This window comes from Typopeltis vanoorti, chromosome 4, assembly GCF_054136105.1.
Source record: "Typopeltis vanoorti isolate ZY-2024b chromosome 4, IOZ_Tvanoo_1.0, whole genome shotgun sequence".
NCBI classification, from domain to species: domain Eukaryota; kingdom Metazoa; phylum Arthropoda; class Arachnida; order Uropygi; family Thelyphonidae; genus Typopeltis; species Typopeltis vanoorti.
Window position 1 is genome coordinate 115,937,458 of NC_143552.1, and position 21,409 is coordinate 115,958,866.

Below are 21,409 nucleotides of genomic sequence, written 5' to 3' on the forward strand. Positions count from 1 at the left end.
CTTAGTGACGTTAGGAACCTTTATCTGGTCTCTTTCGACGAAAGGTGAGTTTAGTCGGTCTTATACGGAGGTAGGAATTTTTTCACCCCGGAAACTCGGGTTTTTCGTTCCCCAGAACAGTCAAACCGGCCCCGTGAACACACAACTTACAGACAAGAATACTTAGAGGCATAGGGGAACCGCCTTATCCTCGTATTACGGTTAGGAAATCCAAGGATACTTGGAAGGCTATGGGCGCTTAATGCCTGTTAAAGTCACTGATGATGATGATGCTTGGCACCAAGTAACTGACATCCCTGTGAGAGGCTGCATCGCAGTTCTGGGTGGACATATTCCATACTGAAATGTCTCTCCGCATAGTTTTCTGTAAGCACTGTACATTAATTCGTTAACTACGCCCTTAGAAAATTTGTAACTTTTGTCGAAAACGTATTGCAATTTAATTTGTAAGAAATTTATAACGCATTTTTTGTGTAATATAATTTACTGGTATGCTGGTAATAAATGTACGTTCACATATGGCTGAAGTCATGAAAATTGTTTCATATACAGGTAAAATGTAGTTCCTCCTTAGCTTTTGGACATAAATATAGTTACAGAAAATTATGTAATGCATCATCATTATACACACACATATAGTATGTACATTTATATATATATATATATATAAATGTACATGTATGTATATATATATGTATATATATATATATATATATATATATATATATATATATATATATATATATATATATATATATAGAGAGAGAGAGAGAGAGAGAGAGAGAGAGAGAGAGAGAGAGAGAGAGAGAGAGAGAAGGGTAACATGCTAATATATACAGAGAAAAAATTAAATAAACATTTTGTTTTGGAACAAAATAAAACAAAGTAGTTAAACAGTATTTACAATTTACACACGAAGCTAGATCTTTGAATACAATTATACTAGAAACCATTACATAAAATCAATAATTTATACAATTATATTGAATATTTATTTTTCTGTAGAAAAATAAATATTCTTTGATTAGAATTTTGTATTTGTTTGGGTTGGTTTCACTTATTATTAAAGGTAGCGTATTGAATATTTTTGGTATAAAAGTTTGTGTATTGTCTCTTTATTTGATTTAAGAACTTATGACCTTATGCTACTAAAGAAAACATATTGTTTGTTATTTACGTATTCATTATTGTGTTTTATGAATAGTAGTGAAAAAGTATAAATATCTAACGGGGGGGGGGTATGTTTAGCAAGGTGTTTTTATTGCACATTGAGTATCGTTGTATTTGTTTCTATTTAAGATTTGAATTACTTTATTCTAAGTAGAAACTAGAGGTTTTCAGCATAGTACAGTAGATTCCTCCCCAACTTAAAACACCATATTGTAGGGTGCTTTGAGTCCATACAGAATGCAATATTTTTTAACATATTTAAATTTAAGAATCTATTTAAATAGTTAAGTCTGTTTAACATAATCCTCACCTTATTCGGTGAGATTTCCAACTTAAGTTACGGTCAATTTTTAATCTCAAATAAGTTATCACTTTGATATCTCCCGTTTCCATAGAGTTGTAATTTCAATTTGATCGCCAATTCCAATCATGTAAGAATAACTTGTGCAGCGAAGTTCATTTTACTTGTATTTCATAAGATAAAATTTACATATTTAGTTTTTGATACATTCCAACTAAGTTTATTTGAATGATACAATTTGTTACTTTTAAAAGATCAGTATACATGGTTTGCATTTATTTGGCTATTTGCTAAGAGAAAATTAGGACCGTATCATCTGCAAAAGCGTTTATTTTACTGTTTACTTTAAGAATGCAGACGTCATTGATATAAATATTAAATAAAATTGGTCCTAAGACAGATCCTTGTGGTACACCACAATCTACCGTTTTAGGATCGCTATAACTCATGTTTATTTTTGCAATTGTGATCTAGCATTTAAGTCTCAACCTTCTTTCATGCGTGTTCCATTTTTTAATATTAGTTTTTTGTCGCTCCCCCACCTTGCAATCTTGTGTTGAGACGCTGACAAAACCCATAAAAGTTAGCAAAACAAAATTAAAAAAACAAACAAACTAGGAATTAATTAACATTTTAAAATATTCATACAAATTTAAATACGTCATGAAATCTTTCGAAAATTGTATAGATCTGGCATCACTTGAACATACTGTTGAATCGTATCGGCCTTTCGGAAACATTCGAGATTTCATCCTGGAAGTCTCGAATGTTCTGGAAATATTTGTGCGAGTATAAATAAGGCTTGAAATGGCAAGACGGCAGAAATACTGCAACAGTAACCAACAGTGAGAAGTCGATGTTTGGCGTTTTTTACTTCTATTCGCAACGACGGTATAAAAACAATCTTTTTTAATGTAGAAAAATGGATAAATTTTTAATTGGACGTAAGCAGGCATTTGACGACTGTGGAGCTTCAACGTCAACAAATTCAGTTTCACAGAATATCACTCTGAAGGTAAAATCAAGAAAGTATGCAGCAAAATATTTAGTTTCCGGTTTTACAAAGACTGAAATAAATGGTGAAGAAAGACCACCGTGTGTTATTTGTTTGAAAAGTTTGGCGGCTGATAGCATGAAACCCAATCAACTTAAAAGACATTTGGAAACACTTCATAAGTATGTTAACAAATCTCGAGAGGTCTTTGCTGCCAAACTGAAATGTTTTGAAAGCAAAAATCTAGCATTAAAAAGCTTTGTCTGTAAATGAAAAAGCTTTACTAGCCTTACAAAATTGCATATAAAATAGCTAGGTGTAAAAAGTCCCACACTATCGGAGAAGACCTAATTCTGCCAGCTGCGATTGATATTGTGGAAACTATGCATGGAAAAAGATTTCCTAATAAGTAAAATCTAGCATTAAAAAGCTTTGTCTGTAAATGAAAAAGCTTTACTAGCCTTACAAAATTGCATATAAAATAGCTAGGTGCAAAAAGTCCCACACTATCGGAGAAGACCTAATTCTGCCAGCTGCGATTGATATTGTGGAAACTATGCATGGAAAAAGATTTCCTAATAAGTACAGTGCATACCTCTATCAAATGATACTATTCAAGACGAATTGGCGATGTATGTGAAGATATGCAGCAACAACTTTTGACGAAGCTTTGTGACCAATTATTCTCAATTCAGTTTAACGAGGCAACAGATAGCAACAAGGATTGTCGTTTAATTGCTTATGTTCGATTATGCGATGGATTATCAGCAGATGAAGAGTTTTTGTTTTCTAAACCAATAGAAAGAAGAGCCACAGCACCTGAATTGTTCAAAATATTGGATGATTTTATATGCAAGGCAAACATACAGTGAAAAAAATTGTGTTGGAATTTGCACTGATGGTGCTCGAGTTATGTCTGGAAAGTTTAGAAGTTCACGAGCCCTTAGGAGCAAAAAATCCCCACAGTGTATTTGGACATATTGCACGAAAGCCCTTGCTGCAAAGGAAATGAGTTCTGGTCTGAGCATTGTGTTAACAACAGTTATAACCATGGTGAATTATATAAAAATGAGACCTTTAAAACCAGGACTGTTTTCTGAACTTTGCAAAGACGTGGCTGGAGCGGAACATTCAGCATTACTATTTTAATGTGAGACAAGAAAATGTTTATAACGTATTTACGAATTATGAGACGAAATAGCAATCTTTTTGAAGAGGAAAATCACGAAGAAGAAGAGAAGTTTAGAGACCTCTTATTTGTGATGAAATTAAGCTACTTGGTGGCCATATTTGAGAAACTAAATATATTAAATCTGCTACTAAAATGAAAAAATACACATATGTTAGAGATGAGTGACAAAGTGAATGTTTTTTGCAAAAAACTAGAGTTATAGAACAAAAAGATAAAGCAACAAAAATTAGAATTGTTTGTAAATGTGGATGAATTTATCAAAACTCAAAGGCAGAAGAGCAACACATCAGTTTTATTTGCAACTATTGAAAAGCATTTAACAATGCTGACGAAGAATTTTACAAACTATTTTATAACCGACGACAGCATAATGGAAATGTACGATTGGGTTAGAAACCCATTTCAAATTAGCTTTGAAGGTTTCCCAATTGAAGAAGAGGAACAATTTATAGACTTCACATCAAGCGGCGAAATCAAAAGACAGTTTGCATCTAAATCGCTGTTTGAATTTTGGCCAGTGTTAAAGTTGAATTTTCTTCACTAAAGTCAAAAGCTTTTCGTGCACTTCTTCCATTTCCATCATCTTATCTTTGTGAAACCGGGTTTTCTGCGGCGGCTTCCTTAAACACGAAATACAGATCTCAGTTAAATATAGAAAGAGAACAAAGAGCGTCAATTTCCAATGTGTCACCGTCATATGAAAAGCTTTGCTCCACAACACAGGTCCAAGGAGGCCATTAATTTTTAGATTCTTTGTTATTGTTTAGTTTTAATTAGTTGCTAGTATATTTTAGAATATTGATATGTTCCTATAACAGAGTAACTAGTTTATTCAATACAGTGGATGTTATACATTTTATTATTTTATTTTCAGAGTGTATTGTATGTTTGTTTTATATTGTTTTTGTGTCAATAAATAGTTTCATTAAATGCTTTTGTTAATTTCAATAAAGTAGTTTTTCAGTTTTTCCTTTTTTTCTGATTTCCACTTTCTTCGCACCCCCCCATAGGTTTACAATCGCTGATTTAAGTAATTTTTGAACCAATTTAGGCCAGTAGTACCCCGCATTCCTATGATTCCTAATGTTTTTAACTAAAATTTTAGGTTATACAGCGTCAAAAGCTTCGTGTAAATCTAAAAATACATTTAATGTTAGTTTATATTCATCTAGGGAGCTAAAAACTGTGTTTATAAAGTTCAGCAAAGCATGTTCTGTAGTAAACTTTTGCCTGACCCCAAATCGATTCTTTAAAAAGAAGTTTTTTTTGTCCAAGGATTTCACCAGTTTAATTTTTACCAGTTCTGTAATATTTTTGAAAAGATAGGTAGAAGGAAGATTGGTCTATAAATTTCAGCTAATTTTTGTGTTCCCTTTTTGTAAATTGGTACTACTATGACCCTCTTAAAATCCGATTGAAACGTACCTGTCATCAGTGATAAGTGCTGAAAACGTACATTAGGGGTTCGATAATGTACATTCAACATTCTTTCACAACAGCAATTAATGCCATCTTATTCTGAAGTTTTGGTTGATATGAGCATATCAACCAAATTGATTTGAAAACGAGATCACTTTTGATCTCGTTTTCACAAGTGAGGAAAAAATGTATGGAGTTATGCATTATTTTGGGAGTGCAACTCAATAGGGTGGGTTTAATATTTCTCAGAATGCTTTCACTGACCATGGCGAAGTGATTCCATTTTTTCTATTCTCATTTGCCGATTAATCTATTCATAAACTTCCGTAACTGGAGTTTCCTTGGCATTTTAGGAATGCGTTTCTGTCCTTTTTAATTTCTGTTAATTAATAGTGAATTAGATATTATGAACACAGTACTTGAAACTACGCTCATAATATTCATTATGCGGATATTTTTATTGTTTGTTTCTTTCATTTCATCTAGAACACCTTCAAGTTCTTGTATAAAAGTTGGACTCTGGTATAACAGTGCGATCTATAGACAGTCTTTATATATATGTTATAATATTTTCAGCTGTTTTTATTTTTATGTTAGTAATATCATTAACAGATAGAGAATTTCGAATAAAGATAACTACATCTCCAGATTTGTTATAATTTCTAATCGCTTAAATGGTAGAGACTTCTTTGTCTTTAGTCCAGATGTCTATTAATATCAAGACATCTAGCTGATAGCTAAAATTGTCAGAAGTAATACTATCTTTCTATTCAAAATGTTTAGAGTACTTAGTGTCTGAGAATTAAAAGTTCCTTAATTCTACTGAATCACGACATTCTACACATTTACGGAAAGTGGCATCACAAGTATTGTTATTCTCATCCACAATTATTGTTCGTAAGTTAATTCTTACTCTCGCTGTTTTCTCGGAATTTACAAAGGTCTTCTTAGAATCTCATTCACCATACTTTTGATCTATTATCTTCTCATAAAGTGTTTGCCCTCTTTGACCATGAGATTTGTAGTGTACTTCTTTACATTTCTTGGCAATAAACAGTAGATGCTTTAGATTTCTGGTGAGGCGTCATTTAGATATGTTTTGCTATCTTTACAATGGTCAATATATCAGCTGTACTTAGTCTATACTTGATATTCTTGTGTCCGTCCAGACATTTGCTTCTGATTAACATCATCTTCATTATAGTTAATCTTGATTTTTGTAATATTTCATGCACTTTCACGTGGGGAACACCAGCAATTACCAGGTTTGAGCTTATTATCTGTTGATTCAGGTCATCCACTGTTTCATGAAATTTTTAAAGTTCTCTAGGCAGTTCCATATTTATGTTTTAAATTTCAGCGTTTTTAGTTTTAAGTTCTTTAATTTTTTGTGTCAGGCCAGCAATGATAGACAGAAAGTCATTTTTTTTTTTTGAAGTTTATTCTGTCGAACTTCTTACGTCATTGACGTCGTTTTTTAGTTCCTTCATTATGCTCATTTCTCTTTTCTTTTCATTTCTAGATCATAAAACCGTTTGAAGTTTACAATAACGATTAATGTCTTGTCTTGTATGACTTTGTAAAACATTTACATTTTTGAACAATATCAGAACTTATAAACTTTAACTTTAGATATGTTAAACGTGTCAGGATACTTTGTAGTCATCTACCGTATAGCTTGGCATTCAGTTACCCAGACCAGAAATTAATATTTTATTCTCAGCTTCATTACAGGCACTATTGTTTATAAAATTAATTTTCCTTAATTTCCTTTTCTCTCCCTTAAGAAAAATCCTGTAAAATATCTAATTGTTATCCTCAAGGACATAAAATACACAGATTTAAAAGCGATTGTTAATTTTATGTACACGGGCAAAGTGAACATTTCGCAGGACCAGCTTTCTACACTGTTTAGTGCTACTGAAAGTCTGAATGTCAAGATTTTTGAAGAGATTTCACATTGGGAATCATCCAGTGTTAATCTTCAGGAGGAGCGTGAACATGAGTTGAGTAATCAGGTCTTGTTACTTGCTGAGGGGCAACAAAAAAAAAAAAAAAAAAAAAAACACAGCACAGAATTGCCACCGTTAAGTAAGAGGGAGGAAAAAAGAACTCGTAGTAGATTTCTTAGCAGTGCTAACAGTAAAGGCATCAAGAATGAATGAACTAGATACACCAGAGGATATTTACGAGGCTGTAAAGTCGTTGACAAGATGGATGAATGAAGAGGTAAGGCGTGCAGTCTGGAAGAAGCACAGATCAGGAGTATAAAGAGCAGCAAGGAAGGTCATTAGCTTGGTAAATGTAGCAAAAATGCAGTACGAGCAGAGGTTAGCTAATGAGGCTAAAAAAATCCCATGGCGTTTGTCGATACCTAGCCAGTCGAAGAAAGTTTATGGAAGGATGACATTGATTAGTGAAAATGGTGGAATGATAACTGCTGCAGAAGATATAATTGAGGTACTTAATTATCCACTCATAAATTTCCACTGCATCATGTCACATTCACAAGAATGTGATATCATGCAGTGGAAAGGGAGGAAGAGAAGGAACTCTTAGTAAGTGAGCGGGAGGTATACGAGGAATTGAATAAACTTGATATTAATAATGTTGTTGGACTTGATGACATTTCACCACGGGTATTGAGAAAATGTTCAAAGGAGTTAACAACAACTTTGACATATCTTTTTCAAGATGAGTCCTGCACCGGGACAAGTTCCAAAGGAGTGGAAAGGGACAAATTTTTCCGCTTCATAAGGGAGGTGATAAAATTAAGACTTTGAATTTTAACTGATGGGGCTAGGTAGTAGATTAGTGCGCTGGATTGGAGATTGGCGTGTGGTAGGAATCAGCGAGTATCTATGGTGGAGCGATTTCTCAGAAGATGAAAGATGCTAGGGTGTCCGAAAGGTCTGTTTTGGGACCGCTGCTATTCAACTTGATTGTTACTGATATTGGCAGAGGTCTGAATGGTGATGTGCAGTTGCTGGCAGATGATGTAAATTTTGGAAGAAACATGAGGAGTAGAGCAGATACTGTAGCTTCGCAAGAGAACTTGAATGCATTAGATGAAAGGGCAAGCGAGTGCGATTTTCATTTCAATGTTGCAATGTGTAAGGGACAGGTTCCAAAAGAGTGGAAGATATTTTCAAAATATTTGCACACAGTTGGTGGAAATATCTTGCAACAGATAAAGGTGATGAAAGATCTGGATGTTGTTCTGGACAAGGGCCTAAATTTCCGGTGACATATCGCTAAAATTGTAAGAATAGTACAGCGGATTATGGGAATGATCGGGAGAAAACTGACGTGTAGAACTAAGGATGTTAGCTTTGATTCAGGTCAGATATGGATTACTGTACACGGATTTCGTTGCTTGGTTTTCTCCAATATGGAGATGGGTCCAGGGACGATTGAGAAGGGTGGTTTCTGGTCTCTGCAATGTTAAATATGAAGACAGATTGAGAAAATGAAATTTGTGAAACTGATGGATAGGAGGAGGAAGGAGATATGATCGAGACATATAAGTTATTAAGAAGTTATTACCAGATTAATGTGGAGGAGGTTTTGCACAGAATGGGAAAGACAGGTAGAACAGGAGGTCACCCCCAGGAAACTGTATAAGGAGAGGTGAGCAAGCAGGTTAGGGGCCGTTTTTTTTTGCATGGAGAGTGGTAAGTGATTGGAATGCAATGTCCGAGAGTGTTGTGAGTGCTAAGACGGTTAAAGCATTTAAGACATGGTATAACAAGCTATGTGTATGACAGTCGGGCCTCCAGCGACGAGTTTTTGAGTCCATGAAGGTCTAATAATAATAATAATAATAATAATAATAATAAACATTTTATTATGTCTTACATACATATAATAATTACATTATAAAATTATAGAAATTATAGAAATTACAAATTTTAAAATTATAAAAATTACATACATATAATAATAATAATAGTATTTTTTTAAAAAAAATTCAGTGCTTTTTAATTATTAAAATTATGATTATATATTATGCATTTACAAAATATCTTGTTCTAGGTTTTTTTTTAAACAATGAATTTCATATAAATTTTCCTTTTTTTTGTATAATGTATTAATATTAGTTACTATAGTTTTGCATACTGTATTAATTTATAGTTGCAGATAAATAAGATTACCTTTTTTAACAGTATTTATAGTATAACAATAAGTTATATATATTTTACAATTTTTGCTTTTAATGTATTTAAGCGCTGTAATTACACACTTCAATGTAATAAATGGATTTTTTTTCTTTTTGTTGATCTCAGTTGAGATGTAATGTCTCAGCTTACATCCTTGAAGCTTTTTAGTAAGCTTATCTGAGGATAAGATAACACCGGTTAGATATCTTTTATTAATTTGATTGCTGTGTTTGAAGGTAGGCTGATGTTTGGGAGGTCAAATGAATGATCTGAAAGGTCTGATTAAAGTGCAATTGCCGATATATTCTGGTGTTATTGCATCTGTCTTGATGCTTCACATTCATTTTATTGTGGTCTTATTTTTGAACTAATTAGGAGACTTTTTTTCACTATGGCAGCCTTTCTATGTCTTCTTAGCTTTTAATTTGTATCGGTTTTGAAGTTATGACGTCCTCAAGAATATCTTGGCATCTCTGATCCACAAAAATTGGTAAATTTTTCTGTTTTTGCTTTTCTTGCTTGGTACAACAGATTCTTGTTGAATGGTGTTAAATATTCCGATAGGAAGATTGGTATATTGTCTTGCAATGCGTTCAAGTCTTTGGCAATTGGTTTTTTCCTGTCTGCTGGCTTTTATGTGTCTCTTGTTTACTTGCTTGTAAGACGAACTATGACTGATGCAGATCAAGCAAGCCTTGTTTTTGCTCTTCCTCGGAATCCAATTTATGGTCTGAATGTCGTTATGCTGTAGAGGGATGCCGATTACATGGCCAAATTTTAAAACTACATCTCTGAGGTTTTTTGTAGGTGCAGTTTCAGGAAGACCATTTATAACAAGATCTTCTTTATATTGTTACTGATTTAAACGTTCGTATTGTAGTTTTAGGAAATTAAGTTCTTGACAGAGTTCGGATGTCTCTTTCATCAAATTGTGTTGCCTGTCAGTTAGTGCGTTAATGCTGATTTTAATCTCTTTTACCGTTTGCAAGACTTCTTTCACTGCTAAATTATTAGGTTTGACCAAATCCTCATATTTGCTAGATTTTTTTTGTTATTTCTTCGTTCTGTTTATCAAAGAGTTCTTGCACAAAATCTACTAAGCTGGCTTTTATAGTCTCTAGACCGTTTTCTATTAGTATATTTAAGGAGTTCAAATTATAGGACTCACCTGTATTTTTTTCTATTCAGTTCGTTGTCTGATTTTGCCTCCGGCATAATCGGCTGCGCCATAGGTGGATGCCTTAAGTGCGTTTCTTCGTTCTCCCTACAGAGTAGGCACTTTGATTCCTCGCATGTTGCATTGGATTTACGTTGCCAGGTCATTTCTGAAAGGCCAGCACATGTAAAGTGTAGATTCCTATGGCATTTCCTACAGGTTATATGATTTCTGTCGTACGATAAATCCTTTAGGCATTCGATGCACTTCATGACTCACCTTCCTGCAGCACTTCAAATTTGGTTTCTTCTTAGCCGATTTTGGCGAATTGTATATCACTTCCGCGTGGCAAGTAGAGTTACTTGGGAAGACTTTAAAATTAAAAACAGGAGTTAGAACCACTTTCCAAGTATAAAAAAAGGGAGCAGCGATATTACTGTGTGCCCGTTTGTATGCCTACACAGTGTCCTCTCGTTTATCTTTTCTTTACGATGCAAAAAAAAAATAAATAAATAAAAAAAATAAAAAAATAATAATAATCATTTTTCTCTTAAAATTAAAAAAAAATTCATGAAATCCAGACTTTCAGACATGTTCCGTGAAGTGGCGCAAAAAAGTAATGACATTAGGACTGTTCCCGGTAAAGCAAGATGGGTGGCCTTCCTATCCAATTCCTATATTACACATTTCACGATTCTCAGCCTGCACTGCACCATTAACTGTCTGTACAACGCCATCTAACTACCAACTATACAGTATTCTTATTTATGCTTCAAATATTGATTTTAAAATATTTTCTTGCAGAAAGTCTGTTCATCATTCTTGGAAAAGTAAATTTAAATGGATGTTTATAGTCGCAATAACTATTCTTGCAGTCGTCATGACTGCAGCTCTTGTTTTTGGGTTCTTATATGGTAAGTATAGTCAATAAGGTTTTCTATAAGATGCAAAGCATTATTAATCCAGATTTTTTGTGTGTTTCACATAAACAAATTATTTTTGTTCGTTTTACTTTGATTTTAATACCGTATACATAAGAAAAAAAAACAGATGAAAAATATATTATATGTATATACATATATAAGCACACATATTTTTTCATTTCTAGAAATTTTCCATTATTTTAATTGCACTTTTTCATTATTTTGGCTCGGTAAAATATGAACATGAATTCAATAAAAGCTCAATTTTGTTCTGCGAGAATACGGACGGTCAAAAGGTGGTAGCTCGCGGGACAGACTCCAGATCTTGCGATATCAACAGATCTCACAGAAAAATTATTCTATATGATCAAAATGAATTACTCGTTAAGTATATCAGGGTTAGAGAAAGTTGTTAGTGATTGTTAGAAAACTGCATTTAACTTGAAAGACTCATTCGAATGCTTATCTTTCTGTTACGATGGTCTCATTCATAAATTACTTTGTACGCAATAACTATCAAAGGATCCTGTCGAGATGTATAGGAAATTCTCTTTTTACAAGGCAAAGTTGCTTTAAATTTTAACTCAAATAAATATGTACTTTTTATTTTTTTAAAAAATATTAATTTCACATATGGGAAGTTGTAAAGATGACAGAATATCAGGGCTGAATATTAGGAACAGATGAAGGAGAAATAAGAAATCTGTTGACTTGTGATACTTTGTGAATTTCACTGCCTTGCATTTCTGTCATCTGAACTGACATTTTCCTGGATGACTGATTAAGAGAGCAGTGTGTGGCCTGTGCTATCTTTGTCCCAAATCGTTCTTCAGAGATTTCTGAAAGTGACCAAAGAGTAATAAATGACGTCACTTCAATAAGTACCTTGGAGGTCTTAATTCATGACTATAATAAAGCCAAAAGCCATGGCAGCTATTTGGAGAAAATAGGAGTACAAAAGTATAGCTTAACTCAGAGTTTCTGATTCTTTGAAATACTTCCAGAATAGCCAGAATAACCTCTGAGGACTGCCAACACGTTCACATTCACTAGAAAAATTGACTGCAAAAGAATCGGGTAAAATGCCTCTGCCTCTCAACATTTGGTGGAAACTCTAGCCCCAGTAGAGCAGCATCTGTAATCGGGGTTCAGAAGTGCGAGCCAGATGTACCGAGGTTTGTTAGGATGGAGACGAATCTGATATAACGAATCAAGTTAGTTTTAAATGCGACTAACACCAGGTTCTAATATTGTCGAAGCGGGTGCATCCAAAATCACAAGATATGCATTTTGAAACAGGAATTTTACTGCTCAATAATTAAAAAATAAAATACTATATTAGATTAAATATTATCTGTAAAAAAGAATTAAAAGTTTCCATACTTTTTTTTCGTATAGGTTACAAAAGCAAATGCACAGTGTGTAATTCACCTGAGTGTGTTAATATGGGTAAGCAATAGATCTCATTTTTAAAATAAAGTAATGCTTTGATTCAGAATTTTTAAGATATTACCTTTCAGGGCAGTTGGTTTTCTTTATTAGAATTTAAAGATTCTTGTGAATCAGGCTGGATTTTCGTTACACTGAAAATCGAAGTAATAATATATTTTGTGACAAGAAGAAAGCACTACAAAAGTATAAGGAATAATATATGAAATAGATATTCATTGTTTTTCATATTCATTCAGCTGAAATAGTATGTTCATCCCCACCCTCTGAAACTATGAAAATCTAGCAGCAATCCAACTTTTGTCAGTCCAACTTTTAAATCACTGTATCAAATATTTAATATTTAATATCTGATCAAAAATATCAAGAAACCAGCTCATCCCATCACTCTTATATGAAAGGCATTCCACAGTGTTCGATGGGTTTGAGATCAGGGCTCTGTACGGGCCAGTCAAGTTCTTCAACACATCTCCTCAAACCATTCCTGAACAGACATCGCTTTGTGATTAGGCATCGGATTGTGATATATAGAAAAGGGCCTTAACTGAACTGTTGTCATAAAGTTCGAAGCGCAGAATTGTCAAGAAAATCATTATGGGCCGCAGCATTAAGATTATTCGTCACTGGAAGTAGGGGGATCCAGCCCAAACCATAATGAGCAGCCCCAGACCATGATGCCTCCTCCACCAAACTTCACAGTTGACACAAAACATTTGGACAGGTAGGTTCTCCTGACATCTACCAAGTCCAGACTCGTCCGTCAGACAGCCAGATGATGAAGCGTGATTCATCACTCCAGAAAACGCGTTTCCATGTCCAGAATCCAATGGTGGCGAGCTTTACACCATTCCATTCGACGCTTAGCCCTTGCGGATGTTAGCATCAGAAGGGCAGCTCTGCTGATGTTATCATCAGCTGGGTTATAATCATATAGCGGCAGCTTATAAATATGCCGCCTTGCGATCATGGAAACCCATATTCTTCAACTCCCGACGAACAGTTGTAGTGATGGTATTTCGGAACTCGGTAGCGAGTGTTCATCTTCTGTCTGAACTTCACAGACCATCTGTAGAATAAATTAGAACAACAGAAGATAAGACAAGACTCTCGATTAGTCGAATTTACAAATGCTTTAAAGGAGGAGAAGAGTGGAGCACAATTCCATCAGCTCTCCAAAAGAAATTAGTTGAGCTTCTAATACGTTTCATTGAAATAGTTCTTGCAGCTAAAGCTGGAATGATGTTAATCATTTCTATGAATAAAATATATTTTGCTTATATTTTCTTGTTTCGCATGATATTTGATAGGATAATCCCCCCCCCCCCACCGACTTTCCATAATTGAGTTATTTGAGAAAATTTCACTGAATTGAAAAGTTGAATTAACTGGATATGTAGTAATATTTGTGAGCGTGGTTGGCTCAGTGGTTAACGTATCCGCTTTCCAGCCGGTAGGATGTGGGTTCGAATCCCGATGTAAGCACGGATGTTTGTGATTATCTTTACGTGTGAGATAAATTTAATCGCCCAATGTGAACTAGTGTCCCCTTTATTACAGGCTAAAGTGATTTGAAAAAAGTTTCAGGTTTAGTCTCTCAAGCAGGGAATTACGGACTTTGTGAAAAATATAAAATAAATAAATAGAAAAAAATCTTATTCCTCTCTTGGTGCAAAACACAGGTTTCGTGTGGGGGAGCTACATAAAAAAAAATAGTTTCTTTGTTGGATCATATCCATATTGAATTTCGCCCAACTGCAAATAGGTAGAGATGTTGTATTACTACGAGAATTCTAAGAACCTGATAAAATAGTGGCGGTAAGATTATTCGCCAGCTGACTGACTTGGATTTATAGTATAACTTAATATAATTAATATAGTATAACTTAATATAATATAAATATAATTTATTTATACTAAAAATTCTAGGTATAATAATAACAATAACTGAATACTTTTTACAACTGAGTGCTGCTTCTATTTTTTACAATGAACACACACACACATAAGATGCTAAGAAATTATATTATTGGTTTTAAATCCTTTATCCAAGTGTAAGCAAACAAAAAAAAAATTCGCGAGTGAAGTAACATGACTTCACGTCAATTGCCTGAGTATCCCATAACAAAGTTATGGGATACTCAGCTGATGTTGATGTTGAACATAGATGTTGAACATCTCTCTCTGTTCAACATCTATCTTATGCTGGCATTCATGATAATGGATTTTGCTGTTCTGTGCGTTCTGTATGTTGGAAAGTGGGTGTTGCAATATTATTATTAATACACTTCCATACACAGCTCATCATATCGTGCCTTAAATGCATTCATTGTCGCTACACCCTCGGGTAATGCATTCTAACCACAATAATCCAGGCAAAAAATATACTCGTCATCCCCCCCCCCCCCCTACTCACCTTCTCTTATACGACTTCTAGGGATAGCCTCTTGTTCTTTCCCTCTACCCATGTTATGAAAAATCTCATCCACATTAATCTGATAATAAAAAACCTTACCCACTTATATATCTCAATCATAAACCCCTCCTCCTTCTCTTCCTATCCACCATATATGTTGCGAATTGTATTTCCACAGTTCGACTTCATACTCAAGATTACAGAGACCAGTAACTGCTTTAACCAGTTGTCCATGAATCCATCCTAACATCTTTTCATCTTTTTGAAACCCAGATTATGAAATATGTGCACAGCAATTCATATGCAGTCTCGTCAATGCCTTAAACAATATGGAATCACCACACCTTTACTTCTTCATGTCACTATCCTACCTATCATTGCTGTAATCTACTTATCACTATCATAAATGGGCAGCACAATGACCTTTCCTTACTACACTATTATCTTTAACTCTCCTCGATAATCACCACTTGATATGCATCCTTACATTCTCCTTGCTATACACTGCTTCAATCACTCTATTGATACTATCTTCAAGAAAACCTTATACTGGCATTCATGCTGTATACTTTGTTAACCGCACTCTTTTTTCTCGTGGCCGCTTGCGTCCGCTATCGTACAGTCACTTGGCCTATCATTCTTGCAAGCAACCTACCTCTTTCATACTCTCATTCACATTTCTTTCACTGTCGTTCATCCTTCAACTCCTTAATGCACAACACTCTCGATTCTACGTGTTTTCCCCATTGGCCGTCACTTCATTTTCCAGCTTCCACACGCGCTCTCTCTTCATTCTCGCTTTCATACCACAATCCATCACTTTTTATGGAAGGGAACTTAGTTAAGAGTGCATCCCAAAGCACAAGCTATAGCGCACGGAATCCCTTATGTCAAACTCCCTGAACAACGGCGTCTTGACTGCCCTTGTTCTTGTCCGCATTGGCACGATGAAAACACACTATTTTTGCAACATACACTTTACAGATATAGCAAAACAACTCTAAACCGCATAGTCATAAATAAAGATAATACTACAAATAAATTCAAATATATCGTAAAATATATACTTATAGAAATCAATTATCTGTAAATCAGCGTGAACCGGGCAACACTCTTGACTGATATTTATATTAGCCAGCAGCGTTTCATTTATATTAATAAGGCAATAATTCTTGATTAGTATTCACATAACTTATTTCCTAATGTAGCAACCCCCCGTTATTCAAGCTATGGATACAACAGTTGATCCCTGTGAAGATTTTCATAAGTTTGTTTGTGGTCGGACTACAGATCTGAATATGTTAAGATATCGATCGCCATTGCAGAGGTCAAATGAACAGATTCTAACTACATTAAAAGGTGGGTATCATATAACATTTACATTATAGTACATAAACGCCAAGGCGGCTGATTTCAAGCTTTTTATTTTAGCATACAATAAAAACTAAGCAACCAGAATCAAGAAATTTAAGGATTATTTCAAATATAAAATAATATAAAATAAAACATTAAATCAAATATTCAAATAATAATAATAAATACATTAATTAATAATAATAAATTTTCTAACATTTTTATTTCCCAAATGAAAAGTTAGGTGGCAGTATTTGAGTTCTAAACAGTATTTTTTTTTACTTACCTTTAAAAAAGCGTTTTAGTTTAAAAATAAACTCAGAGTATTTATAAAATAAATCCTCTCCCAAGGGAAGTATTCGGTATTCATACTTCGCAAGGGGAAGTATGAGTATGCGGTACTCATGAACTCAAACGTTTTGGGAATTAGATTGCGGAGTTATCGGATTAAAAAAGTCGAGTTTCTTCTCAGAGAGAGAAAGATTGAGAGAGGGAAGTATATGTTTGCATTAAAGATCGACTCTTAAAGTATACTGAAAATAAAATAAAATAAAAGACCCTACGAAAGGCAGTATCGGCGACTAGAATCGAACATATAATGGTCTCTCTTATGGCATCTATAACGGTCTCTCAAAGGTAGATGATTTTCTTCGCTCATTGTAAGAGATCAACATCCTGCTTATTGAAGGCCGGAAGTGGCTTAGAAAAGTTCGTATTTATTCTCTGAAGCTGATGATATAATGGGCTAAGATATATATGTTTCCAAAATATCTTAGCCCAGCGCAGCCCACACATGGCATGTACTACAGGCTTTTATAACCTTTCGTGGGTAAAATTCAGATAAAAAAATTAACATTATGAAGTTACCATAAGGAAATGATATCTGGTAATTATTTATAATTGAAATATAAAAAAAAAAAAAGAAAGCGCGTTTTGATAAAATAATTTAAATACGTTTTAAATTATTTAATTTAAATTTTGAAATAAATAAAAATTTCATTTGAAATAAATAAAAACAACTTTCTAAACAAAAAAAATATTCACTATATATATTTGTAATAATAATGTTTTTAAATAGGGAAAATAAATATATAAACTATGCTATGACAGGCATGTAAACATTGTACTTGAATGAATTCAAACTAGTTCTTTACGATTGCAGTATAGTCAACAATATTAAAGTATTCTTGCATTTCATTTAAAAAGAAAAGGGTATTTGCAGTACACACACACACATATATATATATATATGAAAAGTTATGTGGCAGTTATTTTTTTCAAATTTTTATTAATTCAAATTTTTTTTTTTCAGCACTTTTAGAAAAGGAAAATTCAGCGAACGAAAGTGAAGCGGTGGTGAAGACAAGAACCTGGTATAATAGCTGCATGAATACAAGTATCTATATTTTCTGTTCTTATATAGATTTCGTTAAGAATAATCCGAGTACTCATTAAGTATGGGAATGGGTAGGAGAGAGATATAATGGAAATTTGAAAGTGAATACTTGTTGAGAAAATTTCGAATTGTCATTTTGTTAGATAGAATGAAATCGACACAACATTCATTCAATATATTTAAAACACATTTTAATCATACAGAATAGTTTAATCCATACGCTTAATGCATGTATTCAGTACATTACCTATGAATGAAATTCAGAACGAGAGTGCATAGCCTTTATCAGTGGCATAGTGAAGGGAGACTAGTTTTATGATTATTTCCTGTTCTATATATATATTCTACATGAATTTTCAGTCCAATATTCATCCAGTGGGTTCTGGACATGAATGTTTTTTTTTTTTAATTACCAAAATGTGTGATGTACGGATTTTTTTTTTAAAATTATTTTTAATATTTTGCACCAGGACCGAAATAAAAATTACTAGCTCTCCTTATGTTACGAAGACACAGACTCATTTATTTATAACATCAAAAATGAAAGATTTTTTTATGAAGATATAAAATGTATGACTGATATGATATGAAAAAGATAACATATACAATATTCGTCAAGTTAATAAGAAAGTATGAGGAAAAATGAAAGATTAAGAATAATGGAGAAATAATGTGAGAATTTGTAGGATTAAGGTCTAAAATATATTCCTGAAAAGGTGAAGAAATAACAAAGAAAATAAAGGGATTAAGAAAGGTGCAAAAATAGAATAATGTTTGATAATTATAAAGAATGTTTATAATAATCTTATAAATCGAGTTAATTTCATTCTATTTAAAGAAATAGAAATTACAACAATGAAATTAATTAGAAGTACTAAAACATGAAATATATTTGATAGAAAATAAAAATGTTACTTCCATATAATCATAAAAGGAAAACAACAGGAAAATCATATGCAGTAGGTACATTGGGTCATTCAAGGATAAAAACTATCTGAATAGCCTAACCATTTAGCATATATTTTATCTCCTTTCCTTTCAAGTATGTTTTCTATTTTATATAGTTTATCATATTTTACTAAATCATATTCATAAAAAGATCCAATGATTTCTTCATTATGTTAAGTAATAGAATCTGTATATAATCTTTTAGAGATCATATTTCCTCCATAAAGTTAAAACAATAAAAGATGCTGTAAATAAGTTTCCTCTAGAACCTGACAAAAATTCCAGAAATAAAATATCCACCTAAAAAATTTGATTTTCTTCTGGATTCAGAACTTGGTATTGATTACTTGAAAGAAAAGGAATTTAAATTACCATCAGAGATGACCAGTAAACCTGATGCCATTAATATGAGTTTAGAGAAATTAGAAACAGAAGGTAAATGAATTTAAAATTTCAGGTTACTAAAAAGCTTTAAAACGAGAATGAAGAGATTTTCTAAGAAGTTAATTAACAGACGATTAGAATACATATGATAAAACTATAGATATGCTTAGGTTTTACAGAGAAAAAGGAAAAGTTTTAAAAGGAAGTATATCAGCATTGAAAATCACTGGAGAATGGCTATTAACTGAAATGGAAAAGTTAACAGATAAACTATTGGAAGATAACAAAATTAAGAAACAATACAACCAGGCAGTTAGCACTTTAGATCCATAACTCAATAGAGGAACGATGACTATGACTAATGATGATGACAAAAAATATTATTTATTATTTTTAATTTCTACACAAACGAGTAACTATATCAAAGGAAGCGTTCATCGCAGTGGTTCTCAGAAAGCAAAACTAAGATCAGATTTAAAAATCAAATAAAATAACTAAGCCTGTTCCTGATTTACGCTCACGCGTAGACCTACACGTTTTACCTTTGTAGGCATTCGGAACCGAAATCCTACAGAATAGGTTGGTTAGTCCTTATTTATGAAGATATCCTATGTCTGTAGTTATGTGTGTCCATGGGGAAGGTTTGCCTGTTTGCGAGAAAAAAAACCCCAGATAAATTGGGGAGAAAAACCCTGCGGTCCACGCCCCAGACCGGCTAACTTGGCGTCAGCGACAGGAACCGAACGCAGGACACTCCTTTCCCAGGCATATGGTTGCGGAGCGCGTAGCCACTCGGCTAACCGCGCGGACAACTAAGCTGTTACACTAACAAAATCCTTAAGCAAAAGAGCAAATAAAATATGAATACATAAACTCCTGGCTACTTTGAATTAGACCATATTTCGGCATCATAGGCTGATATTTGCATTGTTGTTAACTCTAGATCACTTTCGAAACTTTTTAAAGTTTAAATATTAGTTTTCTATAGATATTTATTATTATTATTTTCTTTCACCAATTGTTTACTACTTTGCTGATTGTCAAGGCATCGGTGCGAGAGTAGAGTAAATAACTGTCGCACATCGGTATTTTTGTCTGAAATGGTCTGAATTCTTGTATCGAATTTTTGGATATGCTGGTTTAGCAACATGACTTTTCATATTATTATTATTATTATTATCATTATTATTATTATGTGACACCTCGAGGGAGTCCAAAGACTCATCGAGGTAGAGTGTGTGCCAACAGCATCGAACGAATAACCCCTTCCAACTACTAACCGCGCTCAAACTTGCTTAACTATTTGCGAGCCATTAGCAGCAGAGACTCTACCAATCGACCAACCTTTGCTAACATGACTGTTCGGTGAGAAGAAATCCTATTCGCCTGTGCCAGAGATCAACTGACCCAGGTAGCGGCTGGAAAAATGCCTAAAAAAGTTCCTCTAATTGAACCTATAGCGGTCTTCCTTCTGGCCGTCTCGCTTTATGATACCAGAAAAGTTACATCGATATCCATTTTCATGATAGCTTAATAATGAACTTCGGGAATTCTGTAATAGTGGTACAATAATTCCAGACAGCCAGAAGAAAGACCATTATAGGGTTCAGCAACATCATTTTAGATTAGCTCTGTTTATTATTAGTATGTTTATTATTAATATGAAAGTTTATTATTATTGGTTTATTAGTTGTGGTGGCCGGTAGATGGCGTTGATGGAGATGATTCGTAGAGGTTCGGTGTAGTGGTTGAGACAGCTGTAGGTGTCCTCCCGCGATGAGTCTTCGGACTCCTTGGAGGTGTCAGGAATAATAATAATAATAATAATAATAATAATAATTATTATTATTATTATCTTGAATATTAACAATGTCAAGTTATCTCTTGATATCTTCCTTAGTAATACGTTCCTCCGAGAGAAGATAGAGTTCATCAGTGACTAGAAATCTTTGACGAATTTTTGCTAAACCAAAAACTCTTAGATCTGTACGTTAAAATTGAACATTATATCAATATCAAAAGATCAAGCTATCAATATTGATAGCTTGATCTTTTGGTAGATATCTCGTTCTCTTTTTTTCTTTCATATAAATTTATTCAACCAGCGTTAACTGTTATACTAGCCTTACTAATTACGTTATCTATTTCCAT

The 21,409-nt window shown here is 33.4% G+C and overlaps 1 protein-coding gene across 1 annotated transcript in view; it reads left to right on the top strand.

The window, feature by feature from the left end:
• Nucleotides 1-2,393: 2,393 nt before the first annotated feature.
• Nucleotides 2,394-21,409, top strand: part of LOC150107627 (neprilysin-11-like) — a 190,674-nt gene continuing 171,658 nt past the window's right edge. The window contains exons 1-3 of the mRNA XM_090392140.1: nt 2,394-2,486; nt 16,386-16,536; nt 19,205-19,309. Coding sequence (XP_090248266.1) covers nt 2,394-2,486; nt 16,386-16,536; nt 19,205-19,309 — 349 coding nt within the window. The remainder of the gene's footprint in view (nt 2,487-16,385; nt 16,537-19,204; nt 19,310-21,409) is intronic.